Source organism: Neoarthrinium moseri (assembly GCF_022829205.1).
Source record: "Neoarthrinium moseri strain CBS 164.80 chromosome Unknown scaffold2_Wmoseri_CBS_16480, whole genome shotgun sequence".
Lineage (NCBI taxonomy): Eukaryota > Fungi > Ascomycota > Sordariomycetes > Amphisphaeriales > Apiosporaceae > Neoarthrinium > Neoarthrinium moseri.
Genome location: NW_026055116.1, coordinates 1353150 through 1374220, shown reverse-complemented (window position 1 = coordinate 1374220; position 21071 = coordinate 1353150). Strand labels below are relative to the sequence as shown.

The following is a 21071-nucleotide window of genomic DNA, read 5'->3' as shown; positions in this document are numbered from 1 at the left end:
CTTACATTTCCTGTTTTGGACTGTTTTTTCGAATTCGAGATGTGAAGAGGCGTGATGACGGCGACCGAGGCTCTATCCAGGACTGCGTGCCAAGGTTACTTCTCATGAACAAACGCGTACTGAATTTGAGAGACGCGATCCGCCACAAAGTGGTTTGAGTGGTTGCATGACTTGGGGGGAAAGGGGCACGTGCACGGCTTTGCATGCAACACTGGAGCGGTTTGAGGTCCACTAAAGATGACCCCCTGGCCAGTCCTCTAGGGGGGCCGACAGCGTCTGGGCCAATGATTTACTTACGTAGCTCAGCTCCAGCCTTCTGTACGGTACACCAGAGCTGGGGGGAGCTGGTGGCCCATTACAGAGAGGTGTCTAATCAGCATAACCTAAGTAACCGGCGACACGAGCAAACTACCTTCTTCCCAGCGCGACCAGGCAATCGAGGAGCTGTCTGCTGTTGCTATCATGGTCGCGGACTCAATGCGATGACTTCCAGAACAACATCATTCACCCTCTCCCGACCGCAACCGAGCCGACGGCCGAGTCTAAGTTCGAGGTTATCCTTCGCCGTTTCCACCGCCGAGCGCGGCGAGGGCGAGGGCCGCGATGCACCGGCCGCCCAGCAGATCGAGGAGGAGATCGCTGAGATCAAGAGATATGAGGTTGGTCCCGACCCTGTCAGATTCAGGCATACTGTACCTCTGTATGACTAATGCCAAGCATCGCAGGACTTCACAACCATAGGTATGCGCCTGCGACCACGCGCCACGTCCCCGTCCAATGCTTACAATGCCTCACAGACTGGGTCCAAGATGCCGCCAGAGAACAGATGCGGCGCAAGGCCCGCCGGAGGAGGACGGCCGGTCTCTTCGACAACGGCAAGGTGACATGGCGGTACAAGCTATGGGAATCCTACGATGCCGCCCAGGGATGGATCGTCGTGACGCTTGTCGGCGCTGCTATCGGGCTGATCGCATCGTTCCTCAACATCATCACCGAGTGGCTGTCCGACATCAAGCTGGGCTACTGCACGACTGCCTTCTACCTGAACGAGAATTTCTGCTGCTGGGGCGAGGACAACGGATGCGACGACTGGCACAGGTGGACCAGTTTCGAGCCTCTCAACTATTTCCTGTATATCATCTTTGCCACGACCTTCGCCTTCACTGCCGCGATACTCGTCAGGTCCTACGCGCCGTATGCGGCCGGCTCGGGTATATCCGAGATCAAATGCATTATCGCAGGGTTCGTCATGAAGGGGTTCTTGGGATTCTGGACGTTGCTCATCAAGTCTATCGCCCTGCCGCTTGCTATCGCATCCGGTCTGTCGGTTGGAAAAGAGGGCCCCAGCGTCCATTATGCGGTCTGCACCGGCAACGTCATTTCCAGGATGTTCGAAAAATACAAGTACAACGCTTCCAAGACCCGAGAGATCCTAAGCGCTTGCGCTGCCGCGGGCGTGGGTGTGGCTTTTGGTAGTCCCATAGGAGGTGTGCTGTTCTCGCTCGAGGAGATGTCGAGCTATTTTCCCTTGAAGACTATGTGGCGAAGTTATTTTTGCGCCTTGGTGGCAACCGCAGTTCTCGCCGCTATGAATCCGTTTCGGACCGGGCAGTTGGTCATGTTCCAGGTTAAGTACGATCGATCATGGCATTTCTTCGAGGTCGTTTTCTACATCATCCTCGGAATCTTTGGCGGCCTTTACGGTGCTTTCGTTATGAAGTGGAACCTGCGGGCTCAGGCCTTTCGCAAGAAGTACCTGACCAAGTACGCAGTGCTCGAAGCCACACTGCTGGCCGCGGGGACAGCTATTATTTGCTATCCTAATGTGTTCCTTCGGATTGACATGACAGAGAGCATGGAGATCTTGTTCTTGGAATGCGAAGGGGCAGAGGACTATCAGGGGCTATGCGACGCCGACAAGCGCTGGAGCAATATCCTCTCTTTGACCCTGGCGACAATTATCAGGATATTCCTGGTCATCATCTCATACGGTTGCAAGGTTCCTGCGGGTATTTTCGTGCCATCAATGGCGATCGGGGCATCGTTCGGACGAACTATCGGCATCATCGTCCAGAGTCTGTACGATTCTTTTCCCAACAGTGCCTTCTTTGCCGCTTGCAAACCAGATGAGCCTTGCATTACCCCTGGGACATATGCATTCTTGGGTGCTGCAGCTGCTCTGAGCGGAATCATGCACATTACCGTCTCTGTGGTGGTTATCATGTTTGAACTTACCGGCGCTTTGACTTATATTCTCCCTACCATGATTGTGGTTGGCGTTACCAAAGCGGTGTCGGAGCTGTTTGGAAAGGGTGGCATCGCAGATCGAATGATCTGGTTCAGCGGTTTCCCCTTTCTTGATAATAAGGAGGAGCACAACTTTGGTGTACCCGTCCAGGCTGTTATGAAGACGGACGTCGTAGCCATTCCAGCCAATGGCATGATGCTTCAGTCTGTCGAAGATCTCCTGAGCCAGCCCAAATACCAAGGCTTCCCTATAGTGGAAGACCTGGAGTCGAAGATTCTTCTTGGCTATATAGGTCGAACCGAACTCCGCTACGCAATCGACCGACTGCGCCGTGAGCGTCAAATCACCATCAACCCCGAAGCGAAATGCGCTTTCTCGCCCCCTGCAACGGCGCTCAGCAGTATCACACCAATTACGCCCACAGTTACTGTCAACAACGCCGACTTCGGTATGTCGGCTGCCTCTATCGACTTCAGCCGCTACGTGGATGCGACCCCTGTCACTGTACACCCGCGGCTCCCATTGGAGACGGTCATGGAACTATTCCGGAAGATCGGACCTCGTGTCATCTTGATCGAACACCACGGTCGCCTGACAGGCCTAGTCACAGTCAAGGATTGCCTCAAATACCAATTCCAGGCCGAGGCGTCCGAAAACCCCCGAGAGGACCATGACATTCAGAGAGGACACGAGAGGCTCTGGGGATGGATTCGGACCGCGGCCGGCTGGGTCTCGGACAAGGTCGCAAGTGTCAGTGGTGGCAGGATACAGCTGGGAAACGGACCCCCACCGCCGCCGAGAGGGGCGGGTGCCATCATGGATGGAGACGAGGATCTAGCGGATCTAGCGGATGATGAGGGTCTAGAGCTGGAGAATAGATAAGTATATAGATCGAACCGATCAATTCGGGACTTGGTTTATGCAGATACTTAATTAAGATCCTCGACAAATGTATGTGCTACATCATTTCGGGGAACTGGTTGCCTCGTAGCCTGACATGCTTGCTCTCTTCAACGTTTCCACGTGGGTTAAAATTGCAGTGCAACTATTCCAACGTTGCACTGCAGATATTGACAGCATTGCAGGTATGTAATGCAGTCTTGGCACCACTAGATCGCTCATGCATATTCCAGAAACCATTCCGCTGGAAACATGTCTTGTTAGCCCCCTGAGCTGGGTCTTACCTAAAGCTCGTCACCGCCCGTTGTTCCAGCGTTGCGGTGCCTCAAGTTCTTTCAGCTGGCATGGCTGGTACTCCATAACCAGGGGGTCTCCTGTTTCACCTTAGGCTTATATGAGCTGCTGGAGACAACACTTCCGGTAGATATACGCAAGGGAGAGAGTTGTATTCGGGATTTAGCGGCGCAACAATGAAGCCTCAGAAATGTGGACGATGGTATCCGCGCATAATTGTCTGCTGGAAACACCCTGTTATCTAGGACGAACCATTTAGGACGAACTAAACATCGTGCGGCACGAAGCGGAATATCAATAATCACTCGTCAGCCCGATGTGAAAGGTCTCATCTATGATGTATGTTATTCGTAAACAAGGGTATCCGTCTGTACCAATGCAGTATCCAAGTCATGTCCACGCAGCCGAGACACTCATCTATCATTCGGGTCATCCAGGTCTCCCAGAAGCGCAACGTCCTCGTCGTCGTCATCCTTCTCCGGAGGCACGACACGCACGGTCGGCACAACAGTGCCGTACGGCGGAACGCTGGCGCCGGCCTCGGCCCCTGAGATGGCGTCCTCCTCAGGATCCGCGGCGACAACCTCGTCTTTGCGGCCAATGATGACGTTACCGGCGACAAGCATCGCAGCGCCGACCCACCACAGCGGCGGTAAGGATTCTGAGAAGATCATGAAACCCAGGATAGCTGTAATCATAAAGTTGGATGATGTGTTCATGATAGACACTTGGGTGGTTGAGGTACCCCTGGCTAGGGCCTTTGTGAATAGGGTCCACATCTGCGAGGCGTTAGTGGACTATATCGTTGTATACTGGGCCTATACAGCAGCAACAGAAGTGGATCAATGAGGCAAACTTACCACGCCATTGAAAACCAAATTAAGGCCGAAGAATATCTGTCATAAAATGTACATTAGCTGTTGGGTTCTCGCCAATGTTGGGTAGCAAGTGAGTTTGGAAAGTGTAGTCAAATGCCAGGTGCAGGTCCCACGCTAATGCAGATTACTCGCCAACGTCGGAATAACCTCACAACGGGCCTCGAGTAGGGTTTTACTTGACAAGACTGGATTGGCACCCAACAACTTACACAGCGGAAAATCAGCTCAAGTGCATTCTCAAAGGCGACCAGGCCAAAGGCCTTCGCGATGGCTGAAGAGATGTTCGAGGTCAACTCGTTGGTAGTTCTGTGACTTGGTAAGCGCTGTGTCGGGGGTTTTCAGTTGATACATGTCCAAAGTGAAAAAGGAAGCATGGTCCCCTGATCTCATCCAATAGGAGACTCTACGCAACTAGGTACAGAAAAGGACGGTGTAGGATATCAAGTGCGAAAGTCCTGAGCTATTCTTGGCGAGATTTATGTGGTGAAGCAGCTGGTTGAGGAAGGGTTGGAGAAGAAGTGGAGGACCACCAATTGGTGTCTTGGAGGCTATGGCAAGAAGTAGGCTACTTACAACTTCGCAAAACAGCCGTTGACCGCGGCGCACGCGCCGCTGGCGACAGCGAAGACAATCCACTCATTCCTGCTTGTCCACGAGCCAGCAGGGGCGGGAGCAATGCTATCGTTGCCAGCCGTAGCGGAGCGGTCGTCGGCATGGTCCATCTTCTCCTGGGCGGCGGTTTCTGCTGCCGAGGGCACCGGGCGTTTCCTCAGGGTCCTCTCGGAGGAGGTGGGTGCGACGGGAGAAGAAGTAGCAGAAGAGGTGGTCGCCGGTCCTCCGTTCCGAAGGGAGTCAGCGGCCTTGCGTCGGGGCATGGTGGACACCTGGCTTCCCGTCCTTTATATGCGTGGTGCGGTTTGTTTCAGCGGAGGGCGCGGAGGATTTGGGGGCTTGCGATGAACTCAGAGCGGGTCATGATCTTCTGGGCGCACGCGTGTCCCTGCGCTTGGCCGAGCTTCAGTGGGGCCAGGGATCCAGGGCTGAATCGCAACGGGCGGGCGTCTGACTCGGCTCTGGCAGCACACGAGAACCCCTGCTCGGTCCGTTTGGGAGCAGGTGACGGTATATGATGGAAACAATCAGGAAGAACTATGTAACCAGGTGATGCGGTCTAGGGCACTGATTGGAGCTTGTCTCAAATGGTTCGCTGTTCCTGCATGCTTTCACGTGCTGGGCGGTCCCAGTGCTACGAACGAGGAGATCCCCGCATCCCAAGGCGGGATGTCACAACGGGTACGGACGGAGTCCATAGGTATAATGTTGAATTCTGAACCCCTCTCCCTGGATATCCAACCTGCATTTGTCTTAGTACAATAGGGAATCAGTAATTCTGCACGGATGCACAACAGTCTGCAGGTTCTGACGGGCTCATCCGTTTAGCTTCTTTTCTTTCTAGCTCTCTCAAACTAGGAGAAAAGCCGTCTTGGTCACTGATGATGCACGTCCAAGCTGTGTATTTGCAGACTGACATATTTGATACTGAGCAATTTTACCTAGATGGATGGCTCGTTTTTCGTCACTAGCAGTGTGAAACAACCGGACATATGTGACAAACTGGGGAACCGATGCGGGCGATATTATCACTTTTGGGACAGCAGGCGTAAGGCAACCGCACTTGTCTATTCGACTGTGGATGAAGACGAGGAGGACATCTAGCATTCAGTCACCCCAAATTTTGGGACCCGAGGTCAGTCTGTGGTCATAACTCTCGTAAACGCGGCTGTCAGTCTGTGAGCCTCAACCATGAATTGGCCCATCATGCCCTAAATCATTCCCAAGAACCCCAACGCCGCTGCATGCGATTTCTGAAATACATCCTGGTCCATATCGTATACGCTGATGTGCTCGACATCTCCTCGCCGCTTAAGTCGTTCCCTGAGGCTTGGCAGTGCAAGACACGATCTTGACCTTGTCGGCTTGTACCGTGTGCTGGCCGTTGTCCATCTTGAACGCCACATTCTTCAGCTGGAAGGTCCAGACCTCATCGCAGAATCGGTACGTGTCCAAGCTTCCCTGTAATGAGGCATGTAAGATAATGCCGAACGACGTCGCCGAGCGCTGGGCAGTAACTCACCTTGAACGTCAGCCGCGAGCGGACCTTGTCCTGCAAGACTTCCGTGATGGCCCGGTCAAAATTGGCAAGAATCTTCATCGCAAGCTGGGGGTCGATGCGGTGGTCCTGGATGAGGTCATCGAGGGTGTCCGTCAAGGCGGTGCCTACGCTACATCGCCACGCCCCAGGGTTAGCCAACTTGGAAGCAACAGTAGGGCGAGCAGTCGGTGACGCTGTACCTGCTACGGCGATACAGCTCGTAGAAGCTCTGCGGACCGGATGCCATCTTTGCTGGTGGTTGCTCGAGGTCCTGCTACGAGTCTGCGTTGGTGTCGGCGATGATGAAAGGGATGAGGTTTAGGTGATTAAATACGATTCGGGGAATGAAGCCGACGACGCAACGATGAGTCAGCAGTAGTCCAGTGTGGCTTGGCTTGGGTGGGCCGATTAAAGATCCGACCGGGTGCCACTCGACCACTAACTTGAGTTAGTTACTGTAACTTAGGTACCTACTGTAGCCTGTACCTAACGTAGGTCCTGTCCCGCCTCCACTGTGGATGAAAGCGGCCACTTGCAAACGGGCCGGAATGCGCACCACCTTGAGCAGGCTGCAATGGGCAGGGTGAGCGCGATTGCCACTTAACGCGTGACATCGCTATCCTTTCGCGTCCTGGCCGATCTGCTCGACGCGCTAATGTGTGCGCATCACGCCGGTGAAATCATCACTTTTCTTCAGCCAGGTCCAAGCCCGCACCAGAAGCAAAACAAATTAACTACCCATTTTCGTAGACGAATGCCCTTGTCATTTTGTTCCCACCGTACCCTCCCTCAATAGACACGATGGAGTCGGGCTCTTCGTCGGATCTGGACTCTGTCAAATCGTCTTCGTTGTCTTCGCCTTCACGTATCCACACTAGTGCACCCTCGTCACCACCAACCTCTGAAGAGTCCGATCACGCCAAAATGACCGCCAACTCCCATTTTCAGGAACAGCGTCTTCAAGCGGAGGAGAAGAGGGCCCGAGCAGAGAACACCCGCGATGAGGCAAAGCGACTGGCAAAGGCCCGCCGAAAGCGGAAGGGAGCCGACTTGAGCCCGCAGGAGCGGGCGGCCAAGGCAAAGGAGCTAGATGAGCTGCTTCGCAAGAGCTCCATCTTCAGCGACATCCTCACTAAGAAGACCAAGGCGCTGGGTCGTGTTGGCCGTGATTTCGACAACCAGGCACTCGTAGATGCCGGGCTTGAATTGAAGAAGCAGCCAAAGAACATGACCGGCGGGACTATGCGAGATTACCAACTTGAAGGTCTGACATGGATGTATGAGATCGTCTTGCAGGGTCTCAGCGGCATCTTGGCAGATGAGATGGGTCTTGGTAAGGATGCACAACCCATGCAAACTAGCTTCCGTGTTAACCTCTACAGGCAAGACAATTCAAACCATTTCCCTCATAGCCTTACTTCGGGAACAGGAGGGCTTCTATGGCCCTCACCTGATAATAGCTCCGCTGAGCACCTTGTCAAACTGGCAAGATGAGTTTCAGAAATGGACTCCTTCGATTCCTTTTGCCCTATATCACGGCAAGCCTGAAGAGCGACAAGATGTCTTCAAAACCCAGATTATGAAGCACTATCAGAAAGGCAGCCCGACCTTGAAGTTTCCCGTCGTCTGTACCAGCTATGAGATGATCTTGAGAGACCATGCCGCTCTATCCAGGATCAACTGGGAATTCATTGTTGTCGTAAGCGATAGGAACAATCCACTCAACTATGGCCTAGGCTAATACAGATGATCAGGATGAAGGACACAGGATGAAGAATGCCGACGCCAAGCTTTTCAGGACGCTCCAGCAGTTCAAGTCTGCCACACGTATTCTTATCACAGGCACTCCTCTGCAGAACAATCTCAAGGAGCTGTGGTCACTGCTCCACTTCTTAATGCCTAAAACATTTCTCGACTGGGAAGCCTTTGAGATCTGGTTTGACTTCAGCGACCTTCAGGATGAAGAGGGCACACAGCAGTTCATTGGAGATCAAGAAAACCAAGAATTGGTTAAAAAAATCCACAAAGTGCTCCAACCGCTACTGCTTCGCCGAATCAAGGCGGATGTTGCGCACTGGCTTCCCAAGAAGCGCGAGTACGTGCTATATGCGCCAATGACCAAGGAGCAAACGGACCTTTACAACGTCATGGGTGATCGAAGCACCGACACGCGGGCCTATCTGGAGCAGAAGGTTGTGGAGCGCCTTACAGGCACTACGAACTCTGCTGTTAATTCGAGGCGCACCAGCCGGCAAACATCTCTGGCTGGCAGTGCCACCACATCTGAAGCTACGTCACCCGCTTCGACCGATGCTTTCTCTATCATGATGGGACCCAAGAGAGGGCGCGGCAGGCCTCCAAAGGCTGTAACAGAGGCGGCCTCGAGGACCCCTACCAGAAATACCCCTTCCAGAGCAAGCACGAAGAGGAGGGCACCTCCAACAACAGAGACACCTCAGGCAAAGAGCAACAAATCAAGCAGACAGTCCACACCGGCGACTAACGGTCGTGGGAGAGGTCGTCCACGGAAGAATCCGCAGGCCTACAAAGTTACAGATGATTCAGACGATGATAAGCTCGATGACGAGGAGTTTGAAGCGAAACTTGTGGCGGAGCTCGAAGCCGCTCAAGTGGACAGTGATGAAGAGCCTCAGGACGAGGAGGAGGCGGAACGAGTTGCCACGCTGGAGCTTGCTAGTAAGGCACCTACTCAATTTTCTACTAACAGAGTATTTGCTAATAAAAAAACACCTGGCAGAAATGCAAATAGCTGAGAAAAAGCTTGGCAACCCACTGATGCAACTGCGGCTGGTTTGTAACAGCCCCCATAACTTTTACAGCCCCTGGGCTTTCGATGAGAACACCCCTGTCGACGAGAGCATTGTAAACTCTTCAGGTAAAATGCTTCTTCTCGACCGTTTACTCCCGGCAATGTTTGCAAGGGGCCACAAAGTCCTTATCTTCTCTCAATTCAAGACTCAGTTGGATATCTTACATGACTACTGCGAAGGACTGCGAAATTGGAAGGTCTGCCGGATTGACGGTAGCGTGTCGCAGACAGACCGTCGTGAGCAAATCAGCAGCTTCAATGAGGATCCAGAATTCAAGATCTTCTTGCTATCCACGCGAGCGGGAGGTCAGGGAATCAACCTCGCTAGTGCCGATACAGTTATTCTATTTGATAGGTAAGACTGCTCTTGTGAGGACCGAAACTTTTCCCACTAACAGGCCTGCAGTGATTGGAATCCTCAGCAGGACTTACAGGCTCAGGATAGATGCCATCGTATCGGTCAGATGCGGCCCGTCGTCGTGTTTCGGTTCGCTACCAAGGGAACTGTTGAAGAAGAATTGCTCATGAGCGCTGACGCAAAGCGGCGCCTCGAGAAGCTGGTCATCAAGAAAGGCGGCTTCAAGACTATGGGCCAGAAGATGGAGCAAGGCGAGGATCTAGACAAAGAAACCCTCCGTGCCCTGCTCCTCAAAGACGGTGAAGTGTATCGCCATTCCGGTGGCGATCGCGTTCTCAGCGATGAAGATATCGAAGTCCTGTGTGACAGGTATGTCCAAGTTGTACCGTGTGTTACTATAAGTAATCCTACTGATATCTCCGCAGGAGTGATGAAGCGTATGCCCGAGCGGCTAGAGGTGCCGGTAACGCCGATGGTTTCCAGGTTGTCGATACTGCTGCAGACGGTATCACACAGATCAAAGGCGACTAAACTGGACTCAATACGATATTCTGTACCATATTGCCAGGCGTCTGGCTAGATTTGCCTTTGGCTTCCTTTCCAAGCGTTGCGAAAATCTTGCGTACTCCTCAATGGGAACATCGATCTGTAGTATAGAGGTGTCATTAGATACTGTACAATGTCATATACAAGACCGTCTACTAGCGATGACCGTCCCCTGTATTCTTAAGCAGATCCAACATACTGGACGCAGAGAAACCCTAAATCTCTTTTTAAACGTTTTCTCATTTGGTTGTGGTGTGTATATTCGAACTACGTGCGTCATTAATTTTGGAGATTCGATACGAGATGCCTTCATTGGAGGGCTTGAGGATGTGAATATGGCTATCGTCTGGAACCTATCAGGCAATGCCTTGTCTTGTGGATGAAGGGTGCTTTGACAGTGCTGGGAATGCATTGTACACCGGCACAAAGATCTTTCATTAAGGAGTCCAGGGGCTAAAGACTTCACACAAACAACCGACGGTACGTGTAAAAGCGAAACATGCCGTCCTCCAAGTAGGCCTGACCAAAACGAGTCTTGTATATAGAGACATCAGCAACATGTTTCTATCGATGTCAGCATAGTTGGCTTTTGCGGCATTCATATCCTTCCTGACTCGAACCTAAACGCTTCCTGAAATGGTGCTGTCGTATCAACGCTTGCAAGAATGGGGGACCACACTATCTCATCTGGGGAGAAGATTTCTCCGAGCGCTGGGCCTGTATGCTCTGAATCTCCTCCGGTACATTGGTCTCCTCGTGACGGTACGACTGCTGGGAGAAGCCGTGAAGATGGAGTGGCACGCTCTGTCGACCGCGGAGTTCCTCGTCTCGAGCAGGATCGTCCACCCGGCCAACATTGGGCAATGGAGCATGTATACGCACGACCTAGACGGCAAGCCGCCGCGATATCGTGTTACTGTGGATGGATTGCGGGTGCCGATGGTTGAGGAACCTGTCACGATTGATTATAGGGACTGGTATTACATGGATGTGACGACGGAGGTGGCATACTTGCCTGGCAACTTTGAGTCGATCTAAGATGTGTTTGTGGTCCATAGTCTTAGTTTCGTTTGTGTTCAAACCAAATGTGAAGCGTCCTGTGAAAAGTGACTTGTGCCTATCCACAGCTGATGATTATCCAGATTCTTGATTCTACACTTTGCATGTTGTGATTGATGATTGCATCCTGTTGCTCTAAGGCATACGTAGACTAGAGCCTCGAGATGTCATTCCAACCGAGGGATAAGGAGACTGGATGTGCTATGTGGTGGCATCGTGTTGCAGTTGCAATTGTGCGATGTTTGTAGGAAGAGGCGCTAAGGAAGGGGGCCTGCAAACGATTTGACTTGGGAATACTAGGTCTAGCAACAAGCTAAGGTCCTCATTGACACCCAACCGCTGACAAGCAATGAGTATGACGAGCCAGTTTCGGTAGAGCCTTGGGATTCCTCTGGTTACTGGGCCGCGGGTGGTCTGATATTGCGAGACAAGTCTTCACTAGTTCAACGAGCAAGGCCACATTGGCCTGATAATTAAATGAACAGTACTTGCTTGTTAGTCTCTTGGATGACGACGGTAAAAGCATCCCCGTCCTAGGCGGACTTTCGCAGACCTTGTCTGAAGTACCGACAGGAAAACAGCCCCGTCGTGGTGGACGGTAAAAACTAGAGACGTAGCATGCTTGGTGGCCGAGCTTTCTTGCCAAAAATCGGTCAACTGCAATGAGATTCTTGGAGACTGATTTCAATGGCTATTCAGAAGGAATTCATTCACTTCAAGTCCTGCGCGCAACACCGGGTGAAAATCTTATGTATCTATTTATGCCTTTTTATCCACCTTGCTTTAGTGTCGTCCCTTCGTTTTGCCATAGAGAACACTCACTGACTGGTAGTGGAATGATATGTGTGTTCTGACTGATGGTAATCTTGGCGTATTTGCATGTTCGCCTGCATATTCATCATAATATCCTGCTTCTTGACATGCCGACTTTTCGCCATGTATGACCGATATATCCCCCAAATGGACGGGACCCTGTCACCGGTCTGTTCTGGACCATGAGCAAGCAAAGCTCGATTCCGAGCTTCAGCGGACCCATCGTCTAGTGTATCGTATACGTAATTTCGTCTGTTCCACGTCCATGCTTGTAATCACGGTGTGCCGTAAAAGCATAGAACAGTGTCTCAGGGGCCTTGTTAGTTGAAGGCAGCTCTCATTCGAAGCCCATCTCGTCATCACTCTCATCGGCTCCTTCATCCCCGTATCCCCTCTCTTCATCCTCTCTCCTTGCTTGCTCGACGCTGGCGCCGATCTTCCGTACTCCATCGACGACACCTTGTACGAAGCCTCTGCTCTCCGCTAACTCCATGGCCCCAACACCCCTCAGTCCTACCACGCCGCCGCCGCCCTCCAACTGCGTCGTACTCCCTCTCATCTTCGCCGCCCGGACTTCTTGCAGGTCACGCAGCAGCGTCCTCACTTCCGCCGCGCTCGGCACATCGTCTGCTGCATGTGCAAGCAGTGTTTCTGACATCTCCAGCCAGTGATACGGCAGGTAGCCTGAGGGGGCGTCTGCCGTACACGAGGGCAGAAAGGGGGGCGAAAGCACCAAATCTCCGGGCTTCGGCTCCGGGTTCGAGGCGTACGGCCGCGCGCCACCCCGGCCGTCGGAGCGCATCACGGGCGGAGGCGGCGGGGAGAAGGCCTCCGGGTCGACGTTGGTCTCTTGGTGGATAATCTCGGCCAGCGAGGCGGGATGCAGCCAGGCCGGCGGGACGATGTTTGCGCGGCGCTGCTTCTTGAGTAGCAGGGCCAGCCAGAGCGGGATTTGCGCGCGATGCGGCGGTCGGAGCGCCGGCGTTGCACCCTGTGGGCTGGGTCAGCTGGTGATGTTCTAAAGGTGGGATGCGTGGCGGGGTCGATCTACACTTAGAAGTGGGATGGATTCCAGCCTCTGGCGAGGTACAATTGTGACCAATTCCATTTCACAGAGGAAAGCCACCTCTGTCGGCACGAGGCCCGGCGGTAAAGGCAGCGCCATCTTTTATGAGCACGAAGTGAGTGACGTGAATATTTCTGCTGCTTCACGAACGGATGTCGTGAGACGCGACTTAACGCGATTTTGGTAAGTGGAAATGCACCCCGCGATTCAGACGTGGCGGTGCAGATTTTGGGGGTTGGCGTGTGGCGCCCGCCCCCCTATTCTTGTGGTGCCTCGTAACAAATTTGTTTGAAAAGGACGTGAATTGGCTCGATAATTGACTGTTAAAAAGAGGAGGATATTGCTACAATGTCAAATGAACTCACAGGTTTGTTCACAGCATTTCTTGGCGTTTTGAAATCATCAACATATTGCAGTATTTCCACTTTCAGCCCTCGCTTACTTGACCTCTAGCACACATGTTGGGCTGACAATTGGTGTAAACATCCAAGCTTATGCGCGTTGGTAAGCGATCCTTGTGCCTCTGATAAAGATTTCGTCGTACGTACTCTCATTATTTAGTCTCGACATGGCCCAGGGTTTTTGTTCGTCACCAAATCAATATCAAATTACAACATTCGATTCACGTCGTGAGTAAACAACCTTTGAAGAGTGCAGGAGGAAGCGCTCTCACTGTCAGCTGCTGCACGAGAGATTTCTGAGGATACTGGTCGTCAAGGGTTTTTGTTCATTAGATTCTAAATTTCTATCGTTCCTCCATTGACCTGCCTCACATTTTATGTGAAAATACGGATAGGTCTTTGAAGAGTGTTTGGGCAGTTGAATCTTAGGCCTAGATCCAAAGTTGAGATCTGCTTTAGCTCGTCTTCAGTGAGGTCGAAAGAGCAGCACTCCAGGTTCTGCTTAAGTCTGTCCACGCTGTTCGACTTGGGGATGACGATAATGTTCCGCTGTGTGCACCATCTGAGCAAGACCTGGCCAGGAGTCTTGCCGTACTTCTCGGCAATGTTCTTGACGATGTCGACTTCGAATAGAGGCTTGGCATTCTTGGCCTGGGGGTTGTTCAACTCGAGGAAGGACAGGGGTCCAAAGGTAGAGTAGCCAGTGACGGCAATGTTGTTCTCCTGAGCCATTTGGATGAGCTCAGGTTGGGTAAGGTATGGGTGGTGCTCGATCTGGAGGACTGAAGGCGGGATCTTGGCGTACGACAACACGTCGTAGAGGAGCTGAGTGTGGAAGTTGGAAACACCAATGGACTTGATGAAGCCGCTGGGGTTCTCAGGGGTCTGAACAATCTCCTCGAGAGCCTTCCAGGTCTCAGAGATGGGGACCTTGGCGAGGGGAGTGACCTTGGTCTGCTCCTTGTCGGACCAGAAGCAGGGCCAGCGAATCTCCTCGAAAGGAATGAACTCTAGGGCAATGGGAAAGTGGATGAGGAAGAGGTCAAGGTAGTCGAGACCCCAGGCCTCGAGCTCGAGCTTGGCCTGCTGGAGGGCATGCTCACGCTTGTGGTAGTTATTCCATAGCTTGCTGGTGATGAAGAGCTCCTCGCGCTTGACCAGGCCATCCGCAATGGCCTTGCGAACACCCTGACCGGCCTCGGCACTGTTCGTGTAGTCCCAGGCACCGTCGAAGTGGCGGTATCCGAGCTTGATGGCGTTGTAGACAGTCTCGGCGCAGGTCTCGCGGGGAACCTTCCAGATTCCAAAGCCGACAACCGGCATGTCCTAATATGGTGAGTCAATAAATCATCGATCGGGGGTTGGGCAGGTAGCAACATACAAAGCCAGAGGCAAGTTTCAAAGAAGGAACCTTAGTCATCTTGGAAAATACAGTCGCAGATCGTGGTATCGTTCCGGGAGGTAGAAGGAGGGTGAGGGCAGAGGCAGAAAAAACCAGCGGAAAAGTCAACAGACGACGGGCAGCAATAACAATTATGTACTGGCCGGCCGGGCTTGTAAATTTCCCCGCCAAAAGTCGCGCTCGCCAGCCCCAGCTCACGAAGCAGTGCTCTCCATGTTTCTAGTGCCCCTCATGACGTTCATTGGAACTACGCAGAGCCCGCTATTTCCCCCTTGGCGGGGTTCGGTGGGGTTTCTCGTGCTCGGGCGTTCCCCGGACGGTGAGTGCTTCACCGAATCGTGCCTGGCAACAGAAAGCATGGGAGGCAGAATCATGTGCTCACTGACATTTACATGGCATAGGCCCTCCGGCACTGCCTATTGAGTGCCGAGTCGTCAACTCGGCATCCCAACCGTGAATGCATCACCATGCCAGCTGGCATCTCATCGCTGTCCAGATTAGGCAACCTGTACCACAGCCCACCACCCCTCTTTTCTGGGTATAGTAAGGAGGCTAATCATTCCCGATGGGTCATCCTCGGCTATGCTGCCGACTGTGACTATTAGGGTCATGAAACAAGGGGGACTGGCCGCGGCTCGGTGCACTTTGCAACTTTGTCCGGCTGGACCTTCATCGCGACATTCCAGTCCGACGGGCAATCTGCCAAGCTTACAGTACTTCTTCGCGGTGTCTCGACTCAAGTAGCCTCACTTCAAGCAGCCTCGCTACAACCTCACAATCCGACACGATGAACTGAACCTTCTGGTGACATTTATCGTTAGATGGTCCCCTTCGTCCATGGTACTAATCCAGGTTATCCCTTCAACAACAGCGAGACTGCTGAGGTTTGCTCAGGTGTGGTAAGAACGAGGCTCGTGAATCAAAATACAGCAGCAGTGTATCATGGTGCACCGTCGCTGGCCTGGCATTGACATGGCGGCGATGAAGCGCTGCCATGGTCACGATGCCATCAAATCTGTAAGAATGCAAACACATCATACAAATTTTAGAGCCGCAGTAGAGAAACGACAAAACGCTCAAGTTCATAGCCGGGTTAGAAACCTCTATTCTCGTATAGCATATGCATATAAGCAGCCTAGCCTTGACGCAAATGGCGCTGGGCCATTCGTGTTCACTGATGGTTGACAATTCCCAAGGCTTGGCATATTGATGCACGCCTCAATAGGAAAGCTAAGACTTCTTCCACGTTCCGGCAACCGTCCCGTCTTTGCGGCGAAATTAATTTCCAGCCGGTCAACTATAGGTGAAACCCGCTCATGCCGCCTCGGTGCCTGGCCAAGTATAATCCACATAGACGACTCTACTCTAAATCTTGCATATTCAACCAACATTGCAGCGTCCCCTGAATATAGACAGCCCGTGGGGGCGCCAATGCGGCTCAACATCCCGCAAGCAACCTCAGCCCTGGGCAATCAATCGTGGTGCTTCCGTTTCCTGACTGAGAGGCGATGACACCTCCGAGAACCATGCGAAGATGTCATTTGGTGCGCCACCGCAGGGCTCGATCCCATGCTTCCGAAAGTTTGCTACCACACATACGCGACATTGGGTCATTCGCGGAAAGAACGGGCTCGCTTGATGGTTGACCGAGTTGTATGTAATTCAACTCACTAGCATGGATTGATCTTGTGTAGACTGGCCAGACGGACCTGTTGTCTCATCTGGGGATAAAAGGTGCTCGACCTCTTCACTTTGGGGAGAGGCTTTTCCCTACCTTACAGTGTTCATCCGGGGAGCTTAGATTTCGTACACATACCGACAAGATGCGCCTTGCTGCACTGTTAACGCTCTGTGCCGCTGCTACGGCATCAGCTGCACCTCAATGGTCTCGGCCCTACAGACGCGCAAATGACACCGGGGTCAACCCATTTGAGGGTAAGAAGCTCTTTGCAAACCCAGCATGGGCAAAGAAGCTGGATCAGACCTACGAGGCTTTCCTCTCGCAGAACGACAACGTCAATGCCAACAAAGTCCGAGTAATCCAGGACATCGGCACTTTTGTCTGGGTATCTGACCGTGCCGGCCTAAAGAACATCGATGATGCCATCACTGCCGCGCGGGCCGAGAAGGCCGCCAGTGGTGTCGACCAAATTGTTGGCTTGGTCCTGTACAACCTTCCAGACCGCGACTGCAGCGCCGGTGAGAGCGCAGGAGAGCTGAGCAGTGCTGAAAATGGACTAGAGATTTACAAGAATGAGTTTATTAAGCCCTACGCCGAGAAGGTGAGCGCCGCCACGGATCTCACCTTCGCCATCGTGCTGGAGCCTGACTCCCTCGCCAACCTGGTCACCAACATGGCGGTTGAATTCTGTGCCAACGCTGCCGACGTTTACAAGGAGGGTATCGCCTACGCCATCTCCAGTCTTCAATTCAAGAACGTACATCTATATATGGATGCTGCTCATGGAGGATGGCTCGGTTGGAATGACAACCTCGCACCCAGTAAGGACAACTACAAAGTCGTGCGGAGCATTATTTGAACTGACTGCTTGTTCCAGGTGCCAAGGTATTCGCAGAAGTTGTGCAGAAGTCTGGCAATAACACCAAAATTCGAGGCTTCGCAACCAATGTCTCCAACTACAACCCATTCAACGCTGCCCAGAGGGAGAACTACACCGAGTATAGTAATTCTTGGGACGAGTCCCACTACGCCTCGTCGCTGGCCCCTCATCTTGAGGCGGAAGGTCTCCCCTCCCGTTTTATCGTCGACCAGGGCCGTGTGGCACAATACGGCGCCAGGAAGGAATGGGGTGAGTGGTGCAACGTCTCGCCCGCTGGGTTTGGCCCGCAACCTGGCACGTCTAACAACAACACGTATGTGGATAGTCTGGTGTGGATCAAGCCTGGTGGTGAGAGTGACGGGCAGTGCGGTATGACGGGGGCGCCGAGGGCTGGGGCTTGGTTTGATGAATACGTCCAGATGCTGGTAAAGAATGCTCACCCTTCCATTGTGCCAAAGAAGAGATAGAAAGGAACAGACAGAACTTGGAGAAAGCTTTATTCACTTTATGTCACTTTCTCTTCTTTGAAAGTACATCTCATTAATACAAAAATATTATGCCTGCCTCAGACCTTCAATGCGATTGCTGCTCCTGAATGGGTCGTTGGGACAGGGCGGTAGCATTCGACCTGGTGGTACTCAAGAAATTGTGCAGGCAGCTGACGCAGTTTTCTGCAACGTGATTTGTCTGTATGTATGGACACATCCACGACGAAATTGCTTGACGTTGGTTCGCTAACTTAAGGCAATACTCTGGCACACAGCCCCAGCGCCCTCAACTCGACTTCAAGCAGAGCACCAAGACTGACCACCATTGTGCATTGGGATCAGACTCCTTGGCGATTGAAAACAACATGGGCAGCCCCTATACTCGACTCTGGTTGCCCCGCGCCATTCGACTTGTCGATATGAAATCAGGTGAATGGGAAGCTCCAATCGATTGCCGACTCTGGTACTACACCCTGGACCGCAAGCCTACCTATCGAACATTATCATACCCTTGGGGCTCCACGAAGGTGATCCGACCGGTGCTTCTTGATGGGTGCGAAGTGGCTGTGACAGTCAGTCTGGAATCTGCTCTAAGGCATATCAGGAGCTCGGATACAGTGTTGACACTGGGTTGACGCTCTCGTAGGTGACGTCTCTCTTGTCGGACATTTTTAAGTAGCAGAATATAGGCTCATGGATTTCCAGTGCATCAACCAGAATGATGACGATGAGAAAAAGCAACAGGTTCTCATCATGCGCGACATTTACGCCTCGTCGGAAGAGACGATTGTCTTCCTAGGAGATAGTCGCGGTCATCGCAACCTGGGCCTCTCGAGCCAAAACCCACCCCATGATGAATAAAATTCTCTAATGATGATCAAGACGATGGTTTTATCGCGGGATTTCGTCATCGTTGGACCACTGGGCCTACTGGATTATATCCGGGTCCAAAGGATGTTTTTTGCTTCATTCAAATTTTCGCAAGGAGAGAGCACCTGGATTTTATGGAGACTTTAGATCAATCACACCTGGATGCCCTTGCAGAGGCACTCCGTATGTTTCTTCCATGCCCCGGGTAGAGCAGAGTGTGGGTTTTCCAAGATGCCATCGTTTCTCGCAGGGTTATTATGCATCATGGAGGTGTAGAAGCACCTTGGGAAAAGTTCGCGGCTGTGGATTCATTGCCAGAGTAAAATCCCAGCTCGGATATGAAGAAGATTTTGGAGCTTTTCGTAAAAGCCGTCCAGGATATTGAAGATCGACGCGTTGCGTGACTGATTACACAGGGTCGTCACCGAAACCAAGACGATGAGGTGACAGAGCTCCTCGCTTTTCTTCAAGCAACGGTAGCCCGGAAGGCGTCAGACGATCGGGATAAAATCTTTGCACTTATAGGGCTTTTGCCGTCTCAGACGTGGCTCATTCCGGACTATACCCTTTCGACAAGAGCAGTGTACACCACCGTCCTCTGTCATATCATTCACAAAACTGGGAGGCTCGACATACTGTGTGGTGACATTGGACGGAAAAAATAGGAAAGATCTGCCAACGTGGGCCGTTAATTAGAGTGTCATTTCGAATGAGCTGAACACCCGACGGGTAGAAACTCTCCTGGAAAGGTATAATACAAGCAAGGGTTTGAAAGCAGTATTTCTGGAGGAGCCCCTTGGCCTTTGGACTGAGGACAGGCAGATTATTCGGGACGAATTGTTGAGGAAATATTGGGATACAATGTCCCAGGAACCAGGCTCTCTGATAAGATGGGCAAAGACACTCACAGATATAAATGAACATCAGCCTCAGCGCCATCATCTCAACGCCATCTCGGACCCCTGCGAAAACTACTTCCGACCACCCGTCGAGTATGTGAAGACCATTTCCATACCGGGAAGCTCTCCTGTGAGTATCATGCGGGAGCAAAGGCCTGGTTGCCTGCGACTGTGGGGCAGAGTCCTTGGGACAGTCGAAGCTATAGGCCACCCTATTCACGGCTCTGTCATGAGGGAGGATCTTTTGGAAGCTCTGTGGACGCTGTTGTTTTGGTACGAGCAGCGAAAACTCAATCTGGGCTCTGACAAGGCGCAAGTCGTTGAAACATTCTCCTTTGGTCTCCAGAGTGTTGAGAGTGTATTTGAGGAGTTCAAGGAATTCAAACGTTGGTCGGATCCTTATCTAATACTGGACAACTGTGAGAGGCAAGGATTGGCAACTGCAATGACAACTCTCGCCGCGCGACGACGTCTGTTTAGGACCACGGATGGAATCTGTGGCTGGGGGCCTACAGATACTCAGCCCGGTGATGAAGTAATAACCTTCCCGGGGGGACGTCTACCATTTGTTCTCAGGAGGTCTCCTGAGAATAGTTCGTATGAATATGGTACAAATGATTGTTTTCGCCTCATCGGAGACTGTTTTGTAAGTGGTGCCATGGACGTAATTGACAGCTTAGCCACGGAAGCGGCCATAACGCAAGACAGCCCGCTCCGAGAGAGACCGCTAAGCTTTTGGGAAGCATTCTCTAGGCAACTCTCATTTCTGGCCACCGAAACCTGCACAAGATATCGAAAAGATCCTGTGTGTAGACGGGACATGGCTAGGAGGTCCGGCTGGAACATCTTGGCCTTCATCTCCAATACAGAACGCGCGCACCTGAGTCTCTCTCACTTCGGTGGAAAAGTATCGTGCCGTGGTTGGAGACAATGGGGAACCCGTCTGAGGCTGCACTTGATAAGGCCCCGTCCCGAACTTGCATCTCAGCTATGGCCGCTGTTGCAGCAATACGAGACCTTGAAAAAGGTGATGGCGCGTATAAGAGGATGTACATTGATCACACTGATTTGAGAGAAATGAAGCTATTTCTAAGCCGGTGGCTATACATAGAGGAATATAGCAACAGGGCAGTCAGCATTGCAAAACCAGCGCGTCCCTCGCTGTCGGTGAGCGGGCTTAATTGCGTCGAGACTAGGTTTGTATCCGTGCTGAACATCTACTAAACTAGACCTGAAGACCGTAATCCTTCACAAAGCAAAGGAAGGGTATCATGTAACATAAGAAACGGGTACGGCCCCAGAAAGT

At 52.3% G+C, this 21071-nt stretch overlaps 9 protein-coding genes across 9 annotated transcripts; 5 read left to right on the top strand and 4 right to left on the bottom strand.

The window, feature by feature from the left end:
* Positions 1-482: 482 nt before the first annotated feature.
* Positions 483-3130, top strand: JN550_001171 (uncharacterized protein; the record flags this gene model as incomplete). Its single annotated transcript, XM_049310113.1, has 3 exons — positions 483-659; positions 726-741; positions 798-3130. 3 exons carry the CDS (start codon positions 483-485, stop codon positions 3128-3130), a joined length of 2526 nt encoding a protein of 841 aa, XP_049177077.1.
* Positions 3131-3855: 725 nt separating this feature from the next.
* JN550_001170 (uncharacterized protein) lies at positions 3856-5195 on the bottom strand (the record flags this gene model as incomplete). The annotated part of the gene is made up of 4 exons (XM_049310102.1): positions 3856-4221; positions 4303-4338; positions 4530-4626; positions 4894-5195. 4 exons carry the CDS (start codon positions 5193-5195, stop codon positions 3856-3858), a joined length of 801 nt encoding a protein of 266 aa, XP_049177076.1.
* Positions 5196-6243: 1048 nt separating this feature from the next.
* JN550_001169 (uncharacterized protein) lies at positions 6244-6719 on the bottom strand (the record flags this gene model as incomplete). Its single annotated transcript, XM_049310091.1, has 3 exons — positions 6244-6393; positions 6455-6602; positions 6673-6719. 3 exons carry the CDS (start codon positions 6717-6719, stop codon positions 6244-6246), a joined length of 345 nt encoding a protein of 114 aa, XP_049177075.1.
* A 554-nt stretch (positions 6720-7273) lies between these two features.
* Positions 7274-10191, top strand: JN550_001168 (uncharacterized protein; the record flags this gene model as incomplete). The annotated part of the gene is made up of 6 exons (XM_049310080.1): positions 7274-7805; positions 7855-8171; positions 8227-9169; positions 9231-9657; positions 9709-10029; positions 10086-10191. The coding sequence occupies 6 exons, from the start codon at positions 7274-7276 to the stop codon at positions 10189-10191; spliced, it is 2646 nt and encodes an 881-aa protein (XP_049177074.1).
* Positions 10192-10842: 651 nt separating this feature from the next.
* Positions 10843-11244, top strand: JN550_001167 (uncharacterized protein; the record flags this gene model as incomplete). The annotated part of the gene is made up of 1 exon (XM_049310069.1): positions 10843-11244. One exon carries the CDS (start codon positions 10843-10845, stop codon positions 11242-11244), a length of 402 nt encoding a protein of 133 aa, XP_049177073.1.
* A 1171-nt stretch (positions 11245-12415) lies between these two features.
* Positions 12416-13243, bottom strand: JN550_001166 (uncharacterized protein; the record flags this gene model as incomplete). The annotated part of the gene is made up of 2 exons (XM_049310058.1): positions 12416-13069; positions 13130-13243. 2 exons carry the CDS (start codon positions 13241-13243, stop codon positions 12416-12418), a joined length of 768 nt encoding a protein of 255 aa, XP_049177072.1.
* A 677-nt stretch (positions 13244-13920) lies between these two features.
* Positions 13921-14965, bottom strand: JN550_001165 (uncharacterized protein; the record flags this gene model as incomplete). Its single annotated transcript, XM_049310047.1, has 2 exons — positions 13921-14871; positions 14927-14965. 2 exons carry the CDS (start codon positions 14963-14965, stop codon positions 13921-13923), a joined length of 990 nt encoding a protein of 329 aa, XP_049177071.1.
* A 1805-nt stretch (positions 14966-16770) lies between these two features.
* On the top strand, positions 16771-18857 carry JN550_001164 (uncharacterized protein; the record flags this gene model as incomplete). The annotated part of the gene is made up of 4 exons (XM_049310036.1): positions 16771-17449; positions 17506-17933; positions 18272-18568; positions 18702-18857. 4 exons carry the CDS (start codon positions 16771-16773, stop codon positions 18855-18857), a joined length of 1560 nt encoding a protein of 519 aa, XP_049177070.1.
* Positions 18858-19727: 870 nt separating this feature from the next.
* JN550_001163 (uncharacterized protein) lies at positions 19728-20649 on the top strand (the record flags this gene model as incomplete). The annotated part of the gene is made up of 2 exons (XM_049310025.1): positions 19728-20411; positions 20509-20649. 2 exons carry the CDS (start codon positions 19728-19730, stop codon positions 20647-20649), a joined length of 825 nt encoding a protein of 274 aa, XP_049177069.1.
* Positions 20650-21071: the final 422 nt, after the last annotated feature.